Source organism: Pseudorasbora parva, chromosome 7, assembly GCF_024679245.1.
Source record: "Pseudorasbora parva isolate DD20220531a chromosome 7, ASM2467924v1, whole genome shotgun sequence".
Classification (NCBI taxonomy): domain Eukaryota; kingdom Metazoa; phylum Chordata; class Actinopteri; order Cypriniformes; family Gobionidae; genus Pseudorasbora; species Pseudorasbora parva.
Genome location: NC_090178.1, coordinates 37,382,144 through 37,409,732, shown reverse-complemented (window position 1 = coordinate 37,409,732; position 27,589 = coordinate 37,382,144). Strand labels below are relative to the sequence as shown.

Genomic DNA, 27,589 nt, shown 5'->3' with positions numbered 1-27,589 from the left:
CAATATACAAAATTGGTGCAACCCTTTGCCCCTCGGAGTCAGGACATGATACAATACATTCATAGCCTTTATATATATACAGCTAAATATTATTTTCTATATATTTAATGAAAGCTTGTGTTTTCTAATTTTGATGATACTGACCTTTCTGCGAGAGTCTGAACCTCTGAGTGCTTCTCTTTATAGATGGCCTTGTAGTCATGGATAAAGGACAGGTAGGATTTGGGGGTGACGTGGGTGGAACGTCGGTACCGTTGAAAATAATCAGCACACTTTTCTGCCACCCCATCCTGAAAAGAGCCCATGCACTGAACCACTTCCCCCTTCACCTCAGGAGTGCAATCTATGTCATATGTGGACAGGAAGTGTTCTGACACTGAGGAAAAAATGAACAAAAAGCTATTTTTTTATTTTATTCCTTTGCACAACCTACACATATAAACAGTTTATCTAGCAACGGCCATAATCACACTCATTTTGCAACGACTGATTGCAGTGATGCTTTTCTTGATTGTCTTGCAACACGTTTAAATTATTGTTACATTAGCCCTCCTGTTCCAACAGAGCATAAGTGCTGTTCTCTTGATGACTGATTTAAATTGTTTGTGGAACATTTGTGCTATTCCTAAATTACTTGTTATCTGTGTGCATTAAAATATGGGCACACACATTTACTTGGAAAATGGACAATCAATGTGGCTTTTTTTAGTAAAAAACAAACAAACAAACATGACCTTGGTGGGCCAATTATGGATTTTTTTTTATAGGTAATCTGGTCTGGGGTTTGTCTGGTTAGCCTCAGTGGCTAGACCTTAAAAGATGCTGGGTCTGCACTGTCAGTTATGTATACTGACAAAAATCAGAAAAGGTTATTATTATTTTTTTTCTACAAGTAACACAAATCCCAAAAAGGACATTATTTTAAAGTAATGCTTTGATAGTACACATTTTAAAAGCTCCTAATGTGTAAAAAAAGTTTTTTCATTCCTTGCTGCAAGAAGTCCTAATTATACAATATATTCACTTGTTTAATATAACTTGTTTCAAATTTACAGTGATAGGTTAAAAAAGTCTCTGTAACAGAGTACCCTCAAACTAAATGGGGTCAAACTGGGCCAAAAATATTTGGAACAGTGGGGAAAATACTTGTAGTTCATCCATCCATGTCCAATTTATCTATGTAGTGTATGAACCATTCTATTTTTTGTTTGATTCAGCACAGCATGAGCTACATTCCCTCATCGACATGATATATATTTTTGAACAGGGCATCAGAATTACCACCAGATTTTAGTGTTCCCCCTGGGTATTTTAGACCTCCTTAGGTCTGACATTTCAAATTACTGACCTGCGATCAGAGCATCTTTGGGCCAGCGGCTAAACCAGTCCATGGTGCATCCTGAAATAAGAGCTGGAAACTTCAAAGCTCGATTACGGAACCTCTCCCCAACTGGAGAGAAGCACAGAACCACGTGAAGGTTCTGCCTCACTCTGCTCATAAAATAATCATGTAGGTTTTCATTCGTGGGCGGTCGCCGTGGAAACTCTCGCTTCATGACTGGAATGAGGTCACTAATAATCTCGTCAATCTCATCTCGAGCGAACAGATTGGACACCTGTGGCAGAGAGAATATTTCACACCTCGTTAGATTAAACCTAGCCCTGGTTTCTCAGGGAATTTACAACAAATATACAATCTTGACACACACACCTGAGGGACAGAATTACTCCTTCAAGGAAGGGAAGAACACATTTAAATGTTTTAGTCATTTTCTGAATCACTTAAGGGGTAGTTATGGTTTATTCATACTCATTACATTCCAAACCTTTATGACTTTCTTTCGTGGACCATAAAGTGAGACATTCTGAAGACGGCACTCTTTTAGCATGTTGCATAATTTCAGGTCTGATGTCAATGATGATCGTAAGCTGATCACTATAAGTCAAGTGTTTTATTTTTATGCTGTCCGAGGGGAAGGCTCCGAGCTCAGAAGTACTCCCCCATCCTTGTCTGAGATGGGAACATGAGTGAGATGTTGGGGTGACGGAGGGGTGCTACAAAACTGTCACTGGACAGAGGTGAGTTACAGCTATATATACAGGCTTCTCTTGCGCTGATTGGTTGGATTACCGGAATATGCACCTCCCTAAATGTGTTAAATAAACTTATAATTTAGAAAAAACAACAATTTATCAGACAATTACAGTAGCTCTGTTTACATGGACCCTAACAATCCAATTATAATCAGACTAGTAGTGCAAGCGGAATAAAAAAAGCCAGATGTAACCAACTCAATTGGAATGAATTGGTGATTTTATTTAGATTGTAAAGGGTGGTTTAGTCCTTTTGTAATCCGATTGAGAGGACATGTTTTGATGTCACTTGATCACATTGAAAATCGAAACTGGAGAGTACTGTGCATGTGCAACGATGTAGAAATAGTGTAATGTAACACATAGCGTAACATTTGACACGTGGAACAAGCTGTTCTTCCCATTGAATCTTCTTCTTCTTTCGGCTGTTCCCTTCAGGGGTCGCCACAGCGAATCATCTGCCTCCATCTATTTCTACCCTCTGTATCCTCTTCTCTCAGACCGACTACCTTCATGTCCTCCTTCACTACATCCATAAACCTCCTCTTTGGTCTTCCTCTTGACCTCCTGTCTCTAACCTCAGCATCCTTTTACCGATGTATTCACTCTCCCTCCTCTGAACACGTCCAAACCATCTCAACCTGGCCTCTCTAGCTTTGTCTTCAAAACATCTCACATGTGCTGTCCCTCTGATGTACTCATTCCTGATCCTATCCATCCTCGTCATTCCCAAAGAGAACCTCCACATCTTCAGCTCTGCTACCTCTAGCTCTTCCTCCTGTCTTTTCCTCAGTGAAACTGTCTCCAAACCATACAACATCGCTGGTCTCACTACTGTCCTGTACACCTTTCCTTTTATTCTTGCTGGTACTCTATCACACAACAGACCTGAAACTTTTCTCCACCCATTCCAACCTGCCTGCACACGCTTCTTCACCTCTTTTCCACACTCCCCATTGCTCTGGACTGTTGACCCTAAGTACTTAAATGTTCTTCCCATTGAATAAAGTGTCATAAATGAGTCCCATCAGTCCTTGTTCTCGGACTCTCATCCACAGATGAATGGTTTTGGGTATGGGATGGGGCGTTTTTACTCAATGCTTCGTGTGCTCATTGTCTCCTAACTAAGACCCGAAATAGACACATATTAAGTCTGCTTTTTAAAACAAACGCAAGGATACAAGGTTAGTCTACAACCACAGCGGGAAAACTAATATACGTGTGCAGTGTGCGCATGTCAAAAGATTAAATCTGGTCAGAAGCTTGTGATATTTTTAACAAGCGCATCAACCTGATCACTTTATTTAGCGTTCATGTAAACACTACATTTGGATTCATCGATCTGAATAAATTAATTCAGATTGAAGCAAAAAATGTCCATGTAAACGTATGTTTCAAAGCTCACTATAGATTAGCAAAACATAAAGAAAAAAATCATAATAATAATATGATCACTATAATTTGAGTGAAAAGTTAGACTAAAACAGCTGTTCTAGTATGTTTTGAGAATGTTCTAAGAAGCATTTTGTGCACATGTTACAAATAAGTTGTTGTTATATATATTATGCATTCCAAAATGTACTTATTTGATTGGTGACCTAGAAAGTATCTTCATTTTAGACCATGTGTCTTTGTTTTATATTGCCACAAACACTAAAACTTATTTTCAGGCTTAAAATCCATTTTGAATAGCAGATTTTCAATGTGGTCTGATACTCCTCCACCGTATGAGACAATACTATTTTATTAGAAAAGTCTACAACAGTCTGTCAGGAGACAAAAAGCTCTCAGAAGGTCTACAAATGGATTAGTGCATCAATTCTCCTGCTGCATGACAGAGTACCACACTCTTAGTCTCACGGAAGTACAGCAATAACCATGACATAAAAATGCTGCAGTCTGTCTATAATCATGTCTCTTAAAGACTTATCTTGCCGTTCTGCTCTCTTTTCAGAATCCTGGATAATAACTTGCACTAAACTCCATTTGTTATTGCATCTGTCTTCCACACTGACATCCCAGTATTGCCTCAGAGATCCTCAGGATAACTGAGGGCTTGTGCGTTTCATTAATATTCTTGAGCAGGGCCATCTCTCCCCAGGTCCTCGAGTGCACTTCTTCTCTGCAGTCAATTCTCTTTATGTACTTAACAGCATGATTAATGAAATAACAACCTTCACCAAATCCGTCTGACCAAAAACCTTTCTAAGACTTTATGACAGCTTTAGAAACCCCAAGAGGTGCACCCTGCGGTTGAATTATAGCCAATTATTCTCATACCCCTTTATTTATTCAGGGATGGTGAGAAAGACACATCGGAGCATAGTGTTAATTGAACACATTTAGTCATTTGTAAAGTTCTTTATTCTTCCTTATATATTATATTCTTGCTTATTCTCTTACTTGTCTTGCCTGTGGCTACCTACTTTTTTCTCACTTTCTTATAGGTCCATATTAAATCTTTCCCCACAGATTTCTGCATAATGTTCTGCAGATTTCCACATCATTTATTTCCACACATTTCCTAGCGTTTTTGTATATTACATATTACTCACATTAGAGGATGCTTTTAGCTACCATAATAATCTTAACCATGTTTTAATCCATTCCGAAGAGTTATAATGCACACATCCACCCAAAATCAGCACAAATAACACGCTCTTCATGACAACCTGTAACAATTCATTCGAGATGGCAAAATGTTTTAGCAGGTTTTCTTCCATACCAACTTACAACTATAAGGTTTTCCCTTATGAATAAGACAGCTAGGTTTAGGACTTTGAATATGTGTTGGTTTGTTGTAGGCCAACATACAACCTAGGCCAACTTCTTATCAGCAGATTCCACTTGTTCCTACTCAAGAGCAGCCTTGATTTGAACCCTTATATTATGTTCTGTGTCCGTTTAAACTGCAATTTTGGAGTTGTTGTTAGCCTAGAATGTTTTTCTTGAAATTGTGAGACTATTTCTCATTTAGGGTCATGAATACACCTGCAAAGTTTTGACACTCTGAAGTGTTGTGGAATGTGAATATGAAACTTCTATTACAACTGTGATTTTAGCGTGTCAGTTTGACTTGCAAATTGCATTGTTTGTTGTACAGATGCTCTGACCCAAAATTGTGATCATAAATAGCAAAGGGGGGACCAACACAATATTATGCATATCATAATGTTATGCCTGATTGATGTATGTGCCCGGTTTCACAGACAAGGCTTTAACCTAGTCCCAGACTAAAATGGATGTTTGAGCTGTCTTTAAATATAAAAAATTATAAAAGCTTCTGTCCTAATTTAGCTATGCCCTACTCCTGGCTTACTCTACGTAAGTCTTGTCTGTGAAACCGGGCACATACATCAATCAGGCATAACATTGGTTCCCCCTTTGCTTCCAAAAAAGCCCTGACCCATCGAAGCATGGACTCCACTAGACCCCTGGTGTGCTGTGGTATCTAGCACCAAGATGTTAGCAGCAGTACCTTTAAATCCTGTAAGTTAAAAGGTGGGGACTCCATAAATTGGACTTGTTTGTTCAGCACATCCCACAGATGCTCGATTGGACTGAGATCTGGGGAATATGGAGGCCAAGTCAACACCTTAAACTCGCTGTGCTCCTCAAACAATTACTGAATCATTTTTGCTTTGTGGCAGGGTACATTATCCTGCTGAAAGAGCCAACAGCATGTCAGCATGGGAACCCTGAATGGCTATGCAGCCCCATAAAAAACTGTGATGCACTGTGTATTTTGACACCTTTCTATCAGAACTTCTAAGCTAGCTAAAGTAGCTCATCTGCTTGATAGGACCATACGGGCCAGCCTTCTCTTCCCATGTGCATCAATGAGCCTTGGTGCCACTAACTGGTGCTATGATGAAGAGAAAATCAGTATTATTCACTTCACCTGTCAGTGGTCATAATGTTATGCCTGGTCGGTGTATGTTCTCAAGTTTACTTTGTAATACGCAAAAAGTATTAATGTTAAAGGTTTCTGTTTTTAGATTATCTTTCATAGTGTGGTTTTTGGTGAACTGAATCCAATTGGGGTCAAATTGACCCGGGACTATTATCTTTTAACATAATACAAGGAGAAAGGATGAAAGCGAAACATAGAAATCAGGCTGATTTCTGAAAAAAAAAAAAAAAAAAAAAACTAAGTTAATAACAGTTTAACTAGCTTAACAGTTTTTAACCTCAACATGATAAAGTAATTAGATTTAAAATAAATGCTAAAAAATGTATGGCCTCAGTGCCAATCAACTTCAACAGACAATTCACCCAAAAACGAAAATTCTGCCTTCATTTACTCACCTTCACGTTGTTCCAACCCCAAAAGACTTTCATGTTTGAGACACAAATTAAGATATTTTTTTATTTATTTAAACCTGAGAGGGTTATTTCCCTGCACAAAAAATCCAGGAAACCAATACTTAAAAGATCCAAAATGTTATAAAAATGAATCTGTAGATTATTGTGATGAGATATGATCATTTTGTATGATGACGAGATTTCATTTAGGCTTTTTTTTTACATCTAAACAATGATCTCTACACATACAGCACACAGGGAAGCTCAAACTTGTATTTTGTGGGTTTGGAACAACATGGTGGTGAGTAAATGATGACATAAATATTCTCTTGGAACATTTTACCGAAGAGCCCCGTCTCTTTCAATAAATACAATCTACATAAACAGTTTGTCTATCCAACTCGCCCCTCTGTCCACCTTCCGCTCTGCAGAAGCTCAGTGTTTTCCCCTGAGGTGTGGACACGTTAACGCAACACCTCCTCAGTGCTGCTCTGTTGGTTTCAGAGTGATGGATGGATTCCACAACAAGTGAGTGCAGCCACTGCTCTCTGGCAGGTGTCACATTGCAGGATAAAGAACGGACGTTTTTTTCCCCCTATTTGACAAACTCATCTGTCTCTCTAATATGAACCAATGCATCTCGTGCCTCACAGATCCAATTTATTTGTGTGTCATTACCACACAGAATGAGCTCTGTAATTTGTCAGAGGACAGGGTAACATGCTCCCTTTGTTTATTTTCATTATAGCACCTCGGGAAATCTGACTTATTTGCAGTGACATAAAGGTTGAGTTATAGGGGGACATACATTGTAACCTTGGGTACACATGTAGCTTGGCTTATTTTACCGTGTGTTCTAAAAACATAATGGAACGGCTCGGCTCAGAATGGATGCTGTGGGGCTTGTGGGGAAGGGTGTTTCTATAAGCATGATGTCAGAACGGTTCTCTGACCTCTCCTGATGAAAGGACGTTGTTCATGTACTCGAGGAAGGATTCCTCCTTAATCTCGTTGTCAGTGAAAATAAAGCTGATGCCTTTGCCCTGTTGTCCAGCAGTTCTGTACAAGCCCTTCAGGTCCTCCATCAGATTGGAGGTGTTGTAGGAACTACAGACAAACAAAAGTTTAAAAGTTTAGGCAGGGAGTTTGTGAATTCATACAAAATATAAAAGAACACTTAAGCTAATGATACATGGGGCAAATTTTTGAGCAATGTTGCCAGGCAACTTTGATAAGCGATGTTGCTGTGGGCATTTTCCCATTGAGAATGGGCAACACATTTCTTTTTGGATATCCAGATATAAATTTGTTGCCCATCCTCAATGGGAAAGTGCCCAAGCAACAGTGCTTGGCAAAATTGCTCTAAAAGTTGCCCCGTGTATCAGCTTTAGTGAAAAATGTTTTATTTGGTTGCCAGCATATCAACATCATGAACATGCAAATGTGTTGTTAAATTATCACTTAAAATCTTAAAATATGTATGATTTGAAACGTTTAATGTTGCTATAAAGCCTAGCTTTATCCTCAATTTTAGATGCGGTTGCACTTTTGTTTTTGGTATTCTATTTGGTGTTCATATATGGCAACATTTTTGTAAAACGCAAAATATGTTGCATTGTGGACATTTCGCGACAGTTTTAAAGTGAAACTTCCAGCTAGTGGTGCTCAAAGCACATTTAGTTTTACTGGAACAGATGAATGTGAATCTGCCAACATTTTTATTATGTTGATTTTTGTGCATATCACAGCAGTTCAATCAATCAATCAACTTTATATATAGCGCTTTTATAATGACGATTTTCAAACAGGACAATATTGCAACAAAATTTGATTTGGCTGTACAGTCGTTCTGGAGAAAACAGTGATGTTATTAGTTTATTTTAATTTAGCGACAATGTTGGCAGATCAGTATTATAGTTTATAGAATTAAATAAAACCTAATTAATTAATTTTATTTTTATATTTAGTTGAATAACTTGGATCATAATTTTAGTGTCCCCGACTGAGCAAGCCAAGCCAAAGTGGCAAGGAACCAAAACTCCATCGGGGCATGATGGAGAAAAATAAACCTTGGGAGAAACCAGACTCAGTCTGGCCAGTTCTCCTCTGTCCTATTAACAAACCGTGTATGATTATTATTCTGGCAACCTTACAGGTCAGAAATCATATTAGATATGGAATATCAGCAGAAATATCCTGTGAGTGGCACAAAAAACTCATAACTCCATCATGTTAAATAATGTACACTACCTACCCAATAACCTACCCGATAGTGATAACAAAAGCAAATGTGAAAAAAATGCTATCGTAAACCATGCCATTTTAGCTTGTGTTTTGAACACTTCTCTTTGAGCTCTTTTATCATGACTCGTCTTTCACGGGACTCGTACCCAAGCTCTCAGCAGGCACAGCAAGCTTGGTAGCCTATGTCAGAAAACCTAAACGCATGGAGCTGGTTAAGTGAAGCAAACTCCAAATTGTATTAGTTTACAAATCATGCACTATAAAAAGTGTTTTGAGGTCATAACAAAAATATTGTGCAAGAAGCTGCGTAAAAACAAGTCATTGATCCATAATCTACCCCCGCAATGATAACTGTGCATGCATGCTGTTTTACTGCCTCTAGTGTTCATTTCTGTTGGAAACTGCAGTGATATGTACATATTGGAACGTATTTTGCGTTTAGCAAAAATTTTGCCACAGGTAAGTTTTTTCCAATGTTTTTCCAACCAGGTTGCATGAAACAAATCACAATTCTACTGTTTATGAATAAATACAATTATTATTACTGCAATTAGCATATTACACAGCATATGCTGTCAATGACCGTGCAGTTGTAATGTGTTTTCTGCATGGCAATATGTTGCCATATCACAACACCGCACCAACGACAGTTATGGAGTTGGGTGTGAAAAGATGATACAGAGAATTGCGAGCAGCTTGTGTTTTGAAGGCAATAAGGTGAAATCCGTCTGTTTTCTCTGGAGAGTCTCACACATAGCTTGAGATCAACACCAGATTTATACATATTATTATCAAATATAAGCGTCAATGAAAATCTCCAAATATGAGTCTAACTGCAAACATTTCTTGACAGATGTCTTTCTACAGACTTTAATGATTAGCAGATATTACCTCTTTCTATTTTAGTATTGAATTATCAATTGCATTGGAAGGCATGGGTCTCAATTGAAAACGTCCATTCTCATTGTCTGAATAAGATTGAACAGTTGATTGGATATGGGATCTTTTCTCTTTATAGTCTAAAACAGCAGAGCTAAATTGGAAAAGGGAGGACAAAACACTCTTATACACAGATACCATCTACTGGAGCACAACTAAACTGCATTACAAGAAAATATGCTTAATGTGCTTTATGACTTTTTGCATTAACATAAAGGAAAACAAAAGCACTGCTATTACAGTGACACATTTTATTACTGTGCTATAAATGTAATATTAACCAAATTATTCTTGTGTAATTGCAAACGTTCATTGTAAAGAGTGTCTAGTGAAGATAGCCTTTGCAAAGACTATCTGTGATGATGTAGAAATTAAAGTTTAATGCAAATGTTGCATTATCAAGTTCTCGAACAATGGGACACAGATGAAATTACATCTGTATCCCTGAAGGGGAAAAGTGAATTTGAATAAAGAGCCTATAAATGATTGAGTATGCAAAGGTGACTCACCGTGTGAGTGTAATCTGGAAAGTCTTGTAGCCAGCAATAAAAGACGCTAGTCTTGTCAGACTCTGTTTTCCAGAACCCCCAACCCCGACCAGGAGGGCATTTCCCCGAGGGGTCCTGATGATCCGAGAAATCTGGGGAAAGAGAGTATAAGAGAGAGAAAGAGGCAAAGACAGATGCCACCTCATTACCATGCAAAACGTTTATACACATACTTTGCATAAAGAAACTCAGAGCACTTGTTTGTACTCTAAAGTAGGACATGTCTGGTTTTTGTAATCAGCACAGTTTTGAATTGGAATAATCTAAATTTCTTGAGAGCACCATTTTCGCTTTCATGCTAGATTGATGCTAATATTATAGCAAGGTTATTATTTATTTTTAACAGACACAGAATTGTTAAAATCGTTCTGTTTTTGATCCCTGAAAATGTTCTTATGATAACAAGGTGATGATTACCAAACTGGCCAGGGTTTGGCCCTGGTGAGAACATGGTGTCAATACAGAGATTCAAGAAAAATCAGTGTAATAAGATGTTGCACCTTAACCAGATGAATCATGGCATCCCTGAAGAAAACCATATCCATGCCTGCTCCTCTGATGCTCTCATTGTAATGACTCAAAAACATGTTCAGCCTCTCCATTAGACTATCAAAGGATTTGATAGGCTCGTATACTTTTGGCATGTCAAAATCAGTTTCCTCTGGCTCTTCACCTGTTCAGATATAAAACAACACATAAACCCTAGATTTCATTCCAATTCAGAAGAAAATTATAATTACACTACGTTAACGCTTAGCGTTCACATTGGCATTTTAACACCGAACCTGAAGATACCTAATTGATCGGATTTTATTACGTATGTTTTGTGACACTTTTGCAATTTTTTAAGTCACCAGATGGTCTTGCCCTAGCCTAGAAATCTAGACGCACCCTAGCTGCAGCAAATCTAATCTGCCCACGAGTGTCGTCTAGCAACTCTCAATACCCTTCTGAGCTGTATTCCCCTAACTCTTGCCGGGCCAATCACATTGTGTATAGAGTCGGTGGGCGGGGCCATAATGATGACGGCCGAGTTGGGTTTGCGTGCTTCTAGTAAACACAGAAACTGGTGAACTGCGGGCTTTTGAATCAGCTTTGACCACGACTGGAAGACTTGGAGTTAAGCTTTTCTCTGAGAAAAGAACAAAGAACGGCACTGAAGTCATTCTTAAAAAGGGAAGATGTGTTCAGAGTTTTGCCGACCGAATACGGCGAATGTTTAATCTATCAACAAGCTCTGCTTCACCTTCGTTGCTCTGGTTGGTTGTGTACCGTATCCTATCGCGTGCAGAGGGAGTTTGAAAGACAACCGTTTATCCCGCCCCTCGGATTGAGTTTCCAGACCAAACATCTTGATGTGGGTCTGGCTTGTCAGGCTAGTCTTGCCCCTTCCTAGCTCTCTGACTTACTTTCTCCTGACATTCCCTCTCAACATCTCTGATCTGCTGGCTGTGAACTTCTTTGTATACCGTGGCGTGATTTTGTCTTTCGTCTATGGGTTGCAGGTCTAAGCTATGGAACCCTGCCCCTGGCTCTTAGGACGATAACCATACTGCATGAATTTAAGTCTAAACTAAAAATCGATTAGTTTAACCAATACTATCTGTGGTAATGTGTTCTTTCCCTTTTATTTTCTTAAACATTCTTCCATAATTCTTTATACCAGCCATAATGCTTCTTTAAATTGTTAGTTCACTCAAAAATGAAATTGATACCATTAATAACTCATCCTAATGTCATTCCACACCCGTAAGACCTCCGTTCATCTCATCAAGATTCAAACGGTCATGAATCAGCGTATTGATTCATGATTCGGATCACCAATGCAATTTCAGCAGTTTGGCAATTTGACACGCGATCTGAATTATGAATCAATACGCTGATTCACAACCGTTTGAATCTTTATTTAAAGATTGACATTTTTTTTGTTATTTTTGGACCAAAATGTATTTTCGATGCTTCAAAAGATTCTAATTAACTAACTGATGTCACATATGGGCTACTTTGATAATATTTTTATTCCCTTTCTGGACATGGACAGTAAAGTCTGCATACACTTCCATACGCTGTCGGACTAAATATAAAAGTTCTTAAACTGTGTTCTGAAGATCAACGAAGGTCTTATGGGTGTGGAACGACATTAGGGTGAGTCATTAATGACATCAATTTCATTTTTGGGTGAACTAACCCTTAAAGTACTATTAGTCATATGCACCTGGCTTAAACTTCAACTGCCCACTTTACTATGCTGTCTGTAAAACTGTTATGGTTCTGTTTGTTCTGCTTGTATTCAACTGTTTGCACCCGTATTGCAATATGCAACTGCAATCGCTCACACTCAAATGTCTACCATCCATTTAACTGATTATGTTTGAAATGTTGTTTCATATTGTTATTGTGAAGCATCCTTGAGCTTGTGAAAGGCGCTATATAAATTAAACATATTATTATTATTATTATTATTATTAATAAGATCTGCAGCGAGGAGACGCCATTCTGACGCCTGTACTGAACTGTAATGGGCAACATCGCGACTTTGATGAGAAAAAAAACTAACCACACTAACAGAGCAATCACACCAGGGTTTGTGGTGTGTCGACAACCAAACATGCCAAGTGTGAACACACTCTAACATACTTCTATCTACCACAAACTATCACATACACAATTTCAACAGAATTGGCTCTGTTAAATGACATGATGATTGTTAGTTTAGTTAGACTGTCATAATTGTTGAATAGTATATCTATTATTATAGTATATATATATATATATATATATATATATATATATATATATATATATATATATATATATATATATATATATATATATATATATATATATATATATATATAATTATTATTATTTTTGGTATCTGATCATTACCTGTGGCCTCAGGTGCATCCCTGAGAAAGTCCACAAAGTAGGAATCCACCCCTAGATCCACAACCATGCGTTCTTCTTCACCAAGCTCTTCTTCCACTAGCTTGGCCAGTGTGTAGTCAAACCAGGCCACATCCTCTGGGGCAGTAAACCGGTCAGCAATAACACGTTTGCATTCATGTTTCCACAGCCGTAGTAATACCTGCAATGTATATTGGGTTTGGTAGGGTTTCATTAAAAGATTAAAAGAATGCTGGAACCAAAATGTTTTGCTTGGCATTTGTTTCCACTGACAGTTCTTGAATAGCTGTATACTTACTGTATTCATACTAAAGTAGTGTTTCTGCTACTTACTTTTTAGAAGAACAATCGGACTCATTCACTAATAATTCACCATTCACTCATTCACCGTTTAACTGTCCTGTCAATCATCACAGATCAAATCCTCCACATTCAGTTTAATCTCCTGCCGTATCAGAGAGAAATGTCTGCCATGTGTGGGTCTTTGTGGGTCAGAGACTCTCCTCGTGTTTCCAGTTTAAATATAATGATGCATTTAAAAGTTAATGGCCAAACGTGTCATTAAAAAAGTTCACAATGCTGCTGCAGGTGAAATATAATGTGGACAACACTGAATAAATATATTTTTGTCAGGTTAAATATTGATAGTTGGTCACTCAAACTCCTTTATCTAAACTTCTCTACTTAACCGTCTGACTCACACATCGGTCATGTTTGTAGTTTTTAAACGCTTTTTATCCGCGTTTGTAGTTCTAATCGAATCCTCGTCCAACTCGCAATGGGTTGTGGGCAATATAAGCCGTTAGAGTCCCCATCGATTCATACTTCGAATTCGGACCGGAAATAGTAAACCATCCGGTGAACTCAGCACCCGGACAAACACTCGAGCGGTGAGTGGATTCTAAGTTCAACACCTGTGATTGGCCAACTGCGTTGTAGATATCTACAAACATGTCTGTGATTGGCTACATTACTCACCGAGGCGAAAACACGTTGGAAATGTAATCATTTCACGAGTGCAAATACAGATACACACTGGGTCATTTGCTAGCTCCTTTTCGCTAATAATATGCTATTATTACGAATTCTTACGGAGGATTACATATCCTAGACAAGCAGTTATGGGCAGCGTTTTCCTCTTAAAGCAGAAGCAGCAGCAGGTTGGTGGTTTGAGTGAGAAAATTGCACGCTATTATCAAGTCCGTCTCAAGCTCAGAACAGCGATGTCCATTGGGTCTGTGGACAAGCCTCCCCCCACCCCCCCACCCCCCATCCCCTCTGGCGCCGGGTCTGGTTTTGTGTGTTTTCGCTGTATTCACACTGTAAACCAGTGGTGTCTCTCAGTCTTTCTGCCACTCAGTGGGGTGTAATCACAGTCGCTCCAGCTGACGGTGACATCACGTGCATTCCTTTATCCCTCTATAGTCATTGCATCACCTAAGCTCCGCCCACATCCCGCCTTTTTGCCCAATTTCGGTTATCTAGGTTTGACACACGATAACTCGCTCGCAAGATGGCAACGCCCAGGTCGCCCATACTTTAAGCTTCAGAACGGCTTATTCTAAATTTAGAAACGGTATTTTACCAACACATAGACGCTATTAAAAATAAAGGTTCTTTGTTGGCATAAAAAAAGGGTTCTTTAGATTATTAAAATGTTCTTTACACAAATCAAAACATGATACTTTTAAGATACTTTTTGTTCAATGAAAGGTTCTTTGGAGAACTGAAAATAAAATTAAAATAATATGGCTTTGCTGAATCATTAGAATCATTAATGGAATCAGAATTAAGAGTCACAATCAAACCGATGCATGGGAATTATTAATGTAAACATGGTTAATATGGTAATAAGTGTAAACATATTCAGGTTTTTCTCACTGTATAAATAAGAACAGAAATGCAGTTCCACTCACATCAGGCAAGATGATGACCTCTGCAGTCACGCTGAGCATTCCCTGCCAGATACGGGAGAGATCACGCAGGTTAAAAATGTAGTGGAAGTTGGCGGGAGTGGGCAGCATTTTAACCTTTGTCATTTGCCATAGTCTTCGGGTCAGTGGAACCAGCCTGACCACTGTGTTGTGTACTTCCTCTGAAAATCCCCGACGGGAACAGTAATGGCCAGTGCCTATAACACCTGCAAAAAAAAAAAAAAAAAAAAAAAAATATATATATATATATATATATATATATATATATATATATATATATATATATATTTCATATGAAAGTGAATGAGAACAGGTTGAGCAATGGCAGAAAGAAAACTCACAAAGGTAAAGGACAGAATGAGCAAATATGACCTTCCTGAATGATAAAATATTGAGCTGAATAAGAATTGCAGTTGTCACAAATGTCAATATTACACACATATTGAGGTGAGTAGGCAAACCTGCATGAGCATAAAATATCATATCACTAGAAAAAAAAATCTGTCAATATAAAGATCCGGACCTTCAGCCAAGCAGGGAAAAGCCCACAGTCAGAATCAATATGCATTTACAGAATCAGTTCTTCTTAAGAGATGTGATAAATAATTTCTCTGAGCCAAGAAGCATGGTCTAGATACTTCCTTTGTATGCCTTTCATAACATATTATAATACAAGTCTAAATGCATCATTTGACAGATTCTTTTAAAATATTCCCATGCTATTTGTTGTTTGACTACTTGTTCAGACAAAAATCTCATTGGACTATTACAATACTTACAAAATGAATATTGGTAAATGTGAAATCGATATTAGCCACTGGCAAACAAAAGATGCAAAAAAGTTTCATTGTCTGCTGTCATCAGTGTAGCATGAAGCACAGCACATACAGTAGTCACTTTCAAACCGGGCAAACTTTTGAAATGGCTGGATGTGACTGCATCTTAAAGCAAATATATCAAAGTCTGTCTTAAAACAAATGTTCATTAATGCCCTACAGCCCAATATCTGGTCCAGAGTAACTAGAAGAAGGAGACAATATTTACTTAATTATGAATATGACAGCAAAACACTGCTATATTTGGAATAGGATTTTAAATTGGACTGCAATTGCAGTGTGCTGAACATGGAAAATAAATGCTCTGTGTAATTGCATCAAATTGACCTTTATATTTTAAGGTTTTCAATCTATGGTAGTAAAGCAATGGATTTTTACTGTTTTGCAAATGGCAGACTACAATACTAACCAAAGATCTTGTCTATGGAGGTATTGGACGGAAGAGTACAGTTGAAAATAGAAAACTGCCTCTTTAGTCTCTGTGGGATGTCATTTCGCCCCCCTCCAGGGTGGATCATAGCCGCCAAGAACTGGATATCCACAATGTTTGTGAACTCTCCTGGTTTTTCCAAGTTAAAGAAGCCATTTTGCTCCATCAGCTGCCGAACTATTTCATTGGTTACCTGTGAAGAGAGGAAATGGAGTCCACATAGAGATAGTACATGTATTAGCACCCATTGCTAAAGGAATTATGCTAATAAAGCATTGATTTATGATCACAGTTCATTGAATCATAATTTGATGAATGACTGGTGACATGATTAAGATAAAATGCCCACAACTGTCTCATTTAAACATTATGTGCTTCTTGGGTCTTTTTACCTCATCAAAATTAAATGTAAAAACATCTAAATAGTGGTTCTTAAAGGGTTAGTTCACCCAAAAATGAATATTCTGTCATTAATTGCTTCCCCTAATGTCGTTCGATACCCGTAAGACCTCCGTTCATCTTCGGAACACAAATGAAGATATTTTTGTTGAAATCCGATGGCTCAGATTGACACCAATGTAATTTACTCTCTCAAGACCCATAAAAGGCACTAAAGACGTCGTTACAAAGCCCATCTCACAATACTAATGAGAATTTTTAATTAAAGTATATTACAAAGCTTTCATTTAGACACGTAATTACCATTCTAACTTGTACAAAAATGGCATTATATGACCCCTTTAATAGCCACTTTAAACTTCATGACTTAAAGGGCTCTATAATAATTTTATGAAGTGATGAGAATAGTTTTGTGTGCAAAATAAATAAAATAACAACTTAAATAGTGATGGCCAATTTCAAAACAAAGTTTTGAACATTATGAATCAGCGTATCGATTCGTGAGTTTGGTAGTTTGACACACGATCCGAATCATGAATAAATATGCTGATTCATAACCATTCGAAGCTTTGTTTTGAAATCGGCCTATTACTATTGAATACGTTATTTAGTTTCTTTGTACCCAAAAACTATACTCGTCGCTTCATTAAATTATTGTAGAGCCACTGTAGTGAGATGGACTTTGTAACGACGTCTTCAGTGCCTTTTATGGGTCTTGAGAGAGAACATGACATTGGTGTCCATGAAGGCCTGTCTGAGCCATCGGATTTCAACAAAAATATCTTCATTTGTGTTCCGAAGATGAACGGAGGTCTTACAAGTGTCGAAAGACATTAGGGTGAGTAATTAATGAAACTTTTTGACAAAAGTGGCTATTAAAGGGGCCATATAATGCCATTTTTGTACAAGTTAGTATGATTCTTAAGTGTCTAAATGAAACCTTTGTAATATACTTTAATTAAAAATTCTCATTAGTATTGTAAGAAAACGCTCATTTTACCTGATCAAAAACAGCTCTGTTTTCACCAAGCCATTTAAGTGTATACGGCTTTAAATCATAAATGACCCGCCCCTCTATTCTGTGGGCCGGCACAAGGAGCTGTTGCCCTTGACCACAGACGAAAGAATGGCAAGGAGAGTCCCTGAGGACAGATCTGTGCAACTTTATCAATTTTAACCGGAGTCGGACCCGGGACAAGATGACAGCTCCAACGAAATTTGACATTTAAAGCTAAACAGGATGTTTCTGAATGGTTGGTAAACGTAATGTCACTGATCTATCTTTATGTACTGGCAGGATAATGTTAGCGTAGTGAGATACAAATGCTATGTGTTTACTGATGTATAGTTCATTGACAGATTGATGTTATAACTAATGCCAATAAAATATTTTTCAATTAATGTCGGTTTGTCAGTGATGCGTAACGTTATCTATGCATTGTAATAGCTGTTACAACACGATTTTTTTTTTACAGTAACAGACACCGTTATAAACCATCTACATAATTAAACTTAGTGAGGTGTTACCACATCCACGTTAACTTTAAAACCAGCGTACACAATTTGTAATAACAAAATAACAATAACGCAATGTTTATTATGAACGTGGTATTATGAATTATATTGGGATCATTCATCATGAAGCGTTTCAAACTACACTCACTTCTAGAGGGACAGCAGGAACACGAAGAGCTAGTACAGATCTGAATCCTTTATCCAGGAGCAGCTTCTTAGCAAAACCTGCTTCATGCTAACCCTCGGTTATAAAGCAGTCTGGTGAGAAATGCTTAGAGGTTCGTGCAAACATAAAAACATTGACGAAAACAAAACTCAGCCACTGCTCCTTCAGCGGATTAAGAAACATCAAAATGACTGCTGTGTTCATTATTACACCCAAGAACAGAACACCACAATCACTTAGACGCCATTCTGCTCCAGCGTATCAACAATGGCGGACTATGACGATGACAGCTTGAGCTTCCTCAAGGTGGGTCTGACGTGAAACACTGCTGTCAATCAACAGTGACGTCACACGGTCGAATGGCTCGGTTTGAGTCAGGAGAAAATATATAAGGAGATTTAAAAAAACAAACACTTGATGGATTTTTATCATTATAGGATAGTTGTGTACATAGGGGTTGAACGACTTCCGATTTTTTAAAGTCGACATTTATGTGATGAAAGTCGAGTCGACGTCGACTAGTTGCTGATGACATCATTAATAAACAAATAAGCCTGAACCTTGAGTTGAGACACAAACACATATTTTCTTATGCACAGGACAGCTATGGCATATGACACAGCACTGCCCATAAGGCTATTGCGCCTACATGACAGCTTTAGTTTTGTATCAGTTCTTTTGTCTTATGGTCATTATATTTTGCACAGATTTCTGCTCGTTCTGAATAACATACAGATAAAGTAGCACAATAAAGATATGAATGCATTAGTGAGTGACTGCGTGTGAATCAATTCTACCTGCCAGTTACTCTCTACTTATAGTGAAGCTGTGAGTTTTAGTTATCAAGAAATATATACTAGAACTTTTCAGTTTCTGAGCTATTTTATTGATCAATCACAGAACAGTGTTGACAATACATTTCTGCGCTACTGAATGGTTTTGTGAGGCGCGCGATCTCCGCGTGATGTGCGATCGGCTATGTGTGTGCGTTGCAATGCAGCACGCATTAGCTTAGCGCGATTATTAACTTACGTGTGCAATAAGTGTGCATTAAAGCGTCATGGCAGAGCATTAAAGTCGACTAGTCAGTTATTCGACTAGTCGGTGATACCCCTATTGTGTACAGGCACTGCCAACACACATTTCCATACAATCAGCTTGTAAAAGTGCATGTACCATTATATGACCCCTTTAAGGCAGCATCATTGTAAGAGATATCTTACCTGGTCACCCCACTCATTGATCACAGGCATGTTGATGTCATCAACAAAGATGGACATTTTCTTCCCTGCTGGAGGGCCATAAGTGGTTCCCATTCGTTTATCTACATAACTCTCCACAGAGCGCTAAAACATCACAGACAACAAAACAACCATATACATACTGATTACTCACAAACACATCCAGCAGCTCATAAAGAAACTCAGATGAGGTTTGGATCAATAACGCAACAATCAATAATGAAACAGTCAATATGATGAAACATTAGCCAGTCTAAATAACCTGTAACACCTGGGCCTGGGGATTGCAAAGCAAATGCATTTAGTCCCTTAATGGGTTTCTTGGTCTAACATTTGTCCAAACACTTTATGAAACGTTTAAATACAATACAGTGTTATGCATATATGAATTTATTTCACACTACCATTCCAAAGTTTGGGGTCGGGTAAGATGCTTTCACCAAGGCTGTGTTTACTTGATCAAAAATCTTTCAAAACATTAATATAGTAAACTATTATTACAATTCAAATAGCTGTTATCTGTTATAATATATTTCAAAATATAATTTATTCCTGTAATGGCAACGCAGATTTTCCAGCAGCCATTAATCAGTATTTAGTGTCACACAACCCTTTAGAAATCAGTATGTCTTGATTGGGTACTTAACTACCATTTCTAATTATTATCACAGTTTAAAAAGATTGGATTATTTTATTTTTTTTAGATTAATTGATGAACAACACCCCATGCTATAAATGTATTATAGCACAGTAATATGTGTATGTGCTTCCTAGAAAGTGTTAGCAAAATACTGTTCATCAAAGATACCACAATATTAGACACGTTTTGGGAGAAAACACTGTCTTCATTTACCTGAAACATTAGAGGTGTGGTGGCAGAGGAAAAATTGAGACTCTTGGCAGTGTGGGATTCTGGGTCATATTTGGACATGTAGCCTTTGATCATGACAGTTTTGGCAGTGCCCTGTTCTCCTATCAAAAGCACAGCCTGAAACACATGAAAAAAACACGAGTAGACTCCAGAGAGGGTGACCATCTGTCCTTGTGCACAGCTAATCATAGTGCTGGCAGCACAGGAAAAGTCTTGATGACAAACAAAGTAGCTGTCCATTTAAACAAGCCTCACTCAGAGAAATCAATAATGCAGAACTGCATGTTGTCACTGTCGAGAGCCTACACTAGAAAATACATTCTACAATTTATTTAGTGTTTTATAAGATCCCGAAGGTTTTTATAATATGATCTACAACTGCATTTCAATTCACAAAGACACAGATAAACACTATGCCACCAATATGGTGCTTGTTCTTGTCTCAGAGCCAGTGCTCGATGGGTGTTCAGTCAGGTTTCTGTGGGACCCTTGTGTTTACACTGTCTAGGGAATTGAATAATGCCATAATAGCATTGTGTAGTCTTTTTTACTGCTAGTTCTGAGAACATATTATATACATATTAATACAATAGTTTGTTCTGGTCGAATGCGATTGAGATTGACAAAAACCTACATCATGGAATGTAGTTTTAAGAGGTTTTTCTTGTAGTTTGTAGCGAGAATGTAGTTGTTATTTAGAACTCGAATATATATATATATATATATATATATATATATATATATATATATATATATATAAGGGCCGGGACTCGATTAAATTTTTTTATTTAATTAATTAATTAGAGGCTTTTTAATTAATTCATCAAAATGAATCGCATTTTAATTGCACATAAATTTTTGACCTGAGAACAATGAGAAGTAATTTTTCACATGGACTTCTAGTATACCATTGAATAATGACTAAATACATAATCTTAATCAACAAAATGTTGTTTATTTATTTCACTATGGTTTGTTGTTGTCGTGACTCGTGAACGCTAGTTGGTGTTCCAGTATAATTGGTCCGTCGAAACTCATTCATTGAAAAACGTTCCGCGGTGCAAAAAAAAGTGTGGTAATTTTTTTTTTTTTTTTTTTTTTTTTTTTTTTTGTAATTAATCTTAATTAACTTATATATACATATCTATTATATTAAGGCCGGGACTTTAATTAAGATTAAAACGCGTTAATTAAGATTAATTAATATATATATATATATATATATATATATATATATATATATATATATATATATATATATATATATATATATATATATATATATATATATATATATATATGTATATATGTATGTATGTATGCATGTATGTACTATAACCAGCCCTGCATTTGCACTTTTGACTGAACTGTTTGCTTGTGTTTATTTCCTATTGCACAAACGTATACTTCTATAATGGCTAATATTATTTATTTAAATACATTTTTTTAATAAATAATATTTTATATTGATAAAAAACTTTAGTATTGAGAAGGATCCATCAATATTGTGATTTCGACGCAGCAAAGTCTGTCTTTACGAGTGAGTCAGTAGGAAAAGCATTTAACTCAGCAAAAAAAGAAACGCCCCTTTTTCAGGACTGTGTATTTCAACAATGTTGTAAAAATCCAAATAACTTTGTAGGTCTTCATTGTAAAGGGTTTAAACAATGTTTTTCATGCATGTTCAATTATCCATAATCAATTAATTACCATGCACCTGTGGAATGGTCGTTAAGCCCTTAACAGCTTGCAGAGAGTAGGCCACAAGGTCACAGTTCTAAAAACGCAGGACACTAAAGCCTAGTTCACACTGCCCGATTTTTGCCCCGATTTTGAGTCGCCGACAGGTTTTGTGAAATCGCCGACAAATGGCCGTGATCACAGGCAAATCGGTGCTCGTGCACGCGAGTGACAATCATGCAGTATGAATGATCAAAGACGTAATCAGAGAGAATCACCGACGAGTCGCCGACGCCGGTGAGATATTTGGCATGCTAAATATCTGGACCTGTCGGCGATTCAAACTCCTGCTGTGTGAACAGCATTCTGACTGAAAATTACACCGACAGCCAATGAGAGAGTGAGATACAGGGCAGCAGGAGGTTCAGGGAGGAGTTATAGAGCAGAGTTTCAGTATTTTAATAGATATATTTACAATTCTATCAACCAGAAACAAAGGCCAAACATTTGCACATCCAGCCACAGCAGCAGCACATTACAAAATTATTTATTTACCTCAAACTGTCTTTGCAGAACACAATCCTGGCTCCCTCTGTCTCTCCAATAATTTCTTCCGCCATAATCTTTTTCTCCACAAATCAGCGCACATACAATTTGAAGCAAATTTTGTGCAGTTTATCATTTTTAATTACAATTCCAAGTCTCGCGCGAGAACTCTTGCGTTGTTTACTTGTCACATCGCACGTGTGTTTGGGAAACGTAGTTTGCGCACCGGAGAGAGAGATAGTTGTCGGCGATTCTTCCTCTTGTTCAGTCATGCAGTGTGAACTCATCTGTCGTCAAACCATCGTGCAGTGTGAACACAGCAGTGACTGAATGATACCCCAGATAGTCATGCAGTGTGAAAAGAGCAGTGACCCGACGAGTTTGAAAATCGTGCAGTCTGAACTAGGCTTAAAGAGACTTGTCTACCGACTGTGAAAAACACCCAAAGAAAGATGCCCAGGGTCCCTGCTCATCTGCATGAACGTGCACTAGGCATGCTGCAGGGAGGCATGAGTGACAGGTACAGGATGGCCACAACAACTGCCCGAGTCACACCAGGAACACACAATCCCTCCATCAGTGCTCAGACTGTCCGCAATAGGCTGAGAGAGGCTGGACTGAGGGCTTGTAGGCCTGTTGTAAGGCAGGTCCTTACCAGACATCACCAGCAACAGCGTATGCTGTCCTGCAGATGTATGCCACCTTCGCTGGACCAGACAGGAGTGGCAAAAAGTGCTCTTCACAGATGAGTCACGGTTTTGTCTCACCAGGGGTGATGGACGGATTTGTGTTTATCGTCAAAGGAATGAGCATTACACTGAGGCCTGTACCCTGGCGCGGGATCGATTTGGAGGTGGGGGGGCCCGTCATGGTCTGGGGCGGTATATCACATCACCATCGGACTGAGCTTGTTGTCATTGCAGGCAATCTCAATGCCTTGCGGTACAGGGAAGACATCCTCCTCCCACATGTAGTACCCTTTATGCGTGCTCATCCGGACATGATCCTCCAGCAGGAAAATGCCACCAGCCATACTGCTCGTTCCGTGCGTGAGTTTCTGCATGACAGCAATGTCAGTGTTCTGCCATGGCCAGCAAAGAGCCCGGATCTCAATCCGATTGAGCACTTCTGGGACCTGTTAGATCGCAGGGTAAGGGCTAGGTCCATTCCCCCAGAAATGTCCAGGAACTTGCAAGTGCCTTGGTGGAAGTCTGGTCCAGTCCATGAGGAGGAGATGCACTGCAACTTCAAGCAGCTGGTGGCCACACCAGATACTGACTGGTACTTTTGATTTTGACCCTCCCTTCATTCAGGGACACATTATTCTATTTCTGTTAGTCACATGTCTGTGAAACAATTTTACTTTATGTCTTATGGTGTTGACTCTTAGTGTTCATCCAAATATTTACACACATTAAGTTTACTGAAAGTAAAAACAGTTGAAAGTCAGAGGACGTTTATTTTTTTGCTGAGTTTATATTAAAATGGATTGAAACAAGGCTGTAAACAAAGATGCTATTTTTACTTTAAACAAGTAGCGCTGTCATGGGAATCCCCTTAACCATTAAAAAGACAGAGACAAAGATATTGCTTTCCTCAGCGGACATTCAAACTGTTTACGTTATTGACCAGAAGACTATCAGCTAGATGCAGGTAATGTACTCACTTAGTCGATCTCGGTCTGTCTAATAATTGCCCTGATTGCACTCGCAGTGCGCGAATATACTGCAGACTCACTCTCGCTCATATCCAGGGTAAATCATCAACACTGTCATCCCTTACATGTGTTTTATTGAAATAAATACACTATAATTGGCTAAAAGGAAAACTTTTCTAAAGAGTCAAAAATATTAAAATGACAAAAATTATGTTTGACAGGGAACGCATCTCCTCATCAATCGCCTGCGCCAGTCGCAAATAATAAACGTTTTCTTAAATCTTTGTGAGGACGAATGGCATTAGGTTCTTAAATTCTAAGAGTAGAATCTTTAGATACAGCTCACTGCATGCTTTTTCACACCGACTGTAATCACAGACGCAACTGTCCCTGATTTGGCGTGTTTGAGCATGACCAGTCATAACAACCAAAGTCTATTCATAATCGGCCTAACAGTCGTTAGGTGTGTGGCCCGGCGTAGGTACTGTCTGAAAGACTGCTGATCAGACTGTGGGACTGTTCTTTACTAAAATTGACAAAGTTTACATCGTTTCTCAGTTTAAATATAGATGTTTTAGATTTTATTTTTTAAACATTGTTATGCATTTCATTGCAATAGATTTGTGAACTAGCTTCTGTTACACACTTTGATGCAATATAATTGTAATAAGCATACCTGAAAGTATGAAGGGTTTGTGGATTTAAATATATTTGTAAAGAATGTTTACGTCATATTACTTTCACTAGAATATGAAAATATTAAAATGTATGGTAGTTCTCATAATTCAAATGAAATTCTAAAAAACTGGTGGGGGGGAAGGGACTCTTGCAATTATTTTTGGGGGGGCTTCCTTTGGGAACTTTGAGAAGCTCTGCTCTACGTAATATAAAATATAAAAGGAACTAATCAACATTCCTTCATTACTTCATTTGAAACTGTGGAAAAAGGAAGTAGTTCGGAACACAAAAGAGGGTTCTGAGACAGTGAAATTGTCCATTTATGCACTGCATACTGTATATGACAATATTAATAATGTAACAGGCAGATAATATACAGGCTGATCATTAAATCGAAACATGTTGTTTTTTAATTGAAAAGTTATAAGAGTAAAAATTAAAATTAAAATTAATAACTAAAAATAAGAGTTAAAAGGCTCTCACCTTGCCCTGCTTTGCAATGGTCTGGATGAGGAAGTCAGTACGAACATTGTCTACGTTGGGCACCAATATGGAGCCATACTCTGGTGTAGAGTCAGGTGGGTAAATATACTCTTCCAATCTGGTATTCCAGTGAACCCAATGGCCTACAAAACACATAATTTCCATTGTCAGCCCTGTGAATAGTGCATCTTGCAAGAACCTTTATTAAAATTCCAATGTGTTCTATAATTAAATATGGTCATTAACCCTGAATTTGACTCACAAGTGGAGTTTTCGCCATGAAAATGTAAGGGCTGGGAAACTTGCTGCCAATTAGGCATTTATTTGAATTGCAAAGTGTACAATATTATGCAAAAAAAATTCTAAGGGACCTTATAAACTCTTTTGGGTCTAAGCTATTAAGTTTCAAGCTTCAGCTGTGAAAACAAGAAGTCAACCTGGAATATACTCATATTGTGGACTACCAAAAATGCCCAACAAAGACACAATTAAAACAATCATGAGTGTCAGAATTGTCTGGAGACTGACTACAGATTTCAGATTCACTATATGTTCCATAAACCTTCTCTCCCAGCCTGCTCCTGTTCAGAAGAAAAACTTTCAACCAGTAATTTTCTTATCATTTACCAATTGGAAAAGTTGACAAGGTCAATTCTTTTTATAATATATTTATTTTAAATAAAAGACAGATACAGATAGAAATGTGACTGTGTTAGATACCATCATTAGTGACGTAGAAGTCGAACATAGTGTCCTCGCTGTGGGGAGGGATGTTGGGAAGGTCCAGGCGGATGTTGTCATGGTGACGGAGCCATTTCTCTAACTTCATTCGATCATCCAGTTCCAATAGGGCTCCCACACTCCACATCAGAGCGAAGACATACAGACGCTCCATGTGCTCACGAGACAGCTCCCCTCCCTGCTCCTAATGGATTATGTCATCAAAGGTATGTCAGAGCATGAAGGCGTCATAAAATAATTACTTTTGGACTCATAAAACCAAAGAACAGATATTATGCATTTAAAGGGGTGGTTCCGTGTTTTTTTCTAGGCTTGGATGTGTTTATGGGGTGCAGTATAACATGTCTTAATACTTTTTTTTTATTTTTTAAACAGCATATTTTTCGTATATTTGACCTTTATTCCACACTGCTGTCTCCACTGTCCTTTGAACGGCTCGATTGCTTCCTGCTTCTATGAAGCCCATCCCACCGAAAAACGGAATGGTCTTAGATTGGTTAGATGGCCAAATGTAGTTTCATGTAATTTTATTGGCTAAAGTGCCAAGCACAGATTGCCAGAAATGCCACGCCCCTTACCATTACGGGCAGAAGTCACATCTGGGGCAGTGTTTATGTTAATAGCAAGGGTTTATGATGTCACCAACCTGGAAAGACACTTGTTGTAGTCCAAACTGGACATTTTTCTAGGCAATAAACTGCCAATGAGTCTGGCAGTGACAGAAAATAAACAAATGAGCGACAAAGTTAATGAGGACGACAGCTGTTGAAAGTAAATTAAAAATAATAAAGTTACTTGTAGAAAAAAAAAATATAGTTTTAAAGGGGTGATTAACATATTGAATACAATCATGAGTCCTCATGAGTCCATCCTGACCATTTATTAAAACAAAGCCTCTTGATAAAGGATTATCAGTACATTAACATAACCTACAGTACCATAAAAAAAAATGTGGCTGATAATTTTTTTTTAATGGTTTTGAAAAATCTCTTTGACACCCTCAAGCGAGAGGGTAAGACACAGAAAGAAATTTCTGAACGAATAGGCTATTCCCAGAGTGCTGTATCAAGGCACCTCAGTGGGAAGTCTGTGGGAAGGAAAAAGCAAAAAACGCTGCACGACGAGAAGAGGTGACAGGACCCTGAGGAAGATTGTGGAGAAGGACCGATTCCAGACCTTGGGGGACCTGTGGAAGCAGTGGGCTGAGTCTGGAGTAGAAACATCCAGAGCCACCGTGCACAGGCGTGTGCAGGAAATGGGCTACAGGTGCCGCATTCCCCAGGTCAAGACACTTTCGGCTACAGAGAAGAGTGTGCATGTAACACTAAATAAATGAAGTTGGGCTATCATAAGATTTCAGTGGGGATCTACAGGA

The 27,589-nt window shown here is 38.1% G+C and overlaps 1 protein-coding gene across 2 annotated transcripts in view; it reads right to left on the bottom strand.

The window, feature by feature from the left end:
* The window catches only part of dnah5 (dynein, axonemal, heavy chain 5), a 192,315-nt gene that overhangs the window by 74,035 nt on the left and 90,691 nt on the right, over positions 1–27,589 (bottom strand). For both annotated transcript variants that reach the window (XM_067449223.1, XM_067449224.1), the window contains 12 exons: positions 26,194–26,398; positions 25,474–25,616; positions 20,412–20,546; positions 19,541–19,663; positions 16,217–16,430; positions 14,954–15,177; positions 13,020–13,218; positions 10,631–10,803; positions 10,092–10,222; positions 7,353–7,506; positions 1,349–1,616; positions 145–376 (listed from right to left, as the gene is read on the bottom strand). In XM_067449223.1, coding sequence (XP_067305324.1) covers positions 145–376; positions 1,349–1,616; positions 7,353–7,506; positions 10,092–10,222; positions 10,631–10,803; positions 13,020–13,218; positions 14,954–15,177; positions 16,217–16,430; positions 19,541–19,663; positions 20,412–20,546; positions 25,474–25,616; positions 26,194–26,398 — 2,201 coding nt within the window. The remainder of the gene's footprint in view (positions 1–144; positions 377–1,348; positions 1,617–7,352; positions 7,507–10,091; positions 10,223–10,630; positions 10,804–13,019; positions 13,219–14,953; positions 15,178–16,216; positions 16,431–19,540; positions 19,664–20,411; positions 20,547–25,473; positions 25,617–26,193; positions 26,399–27,589) is intronic.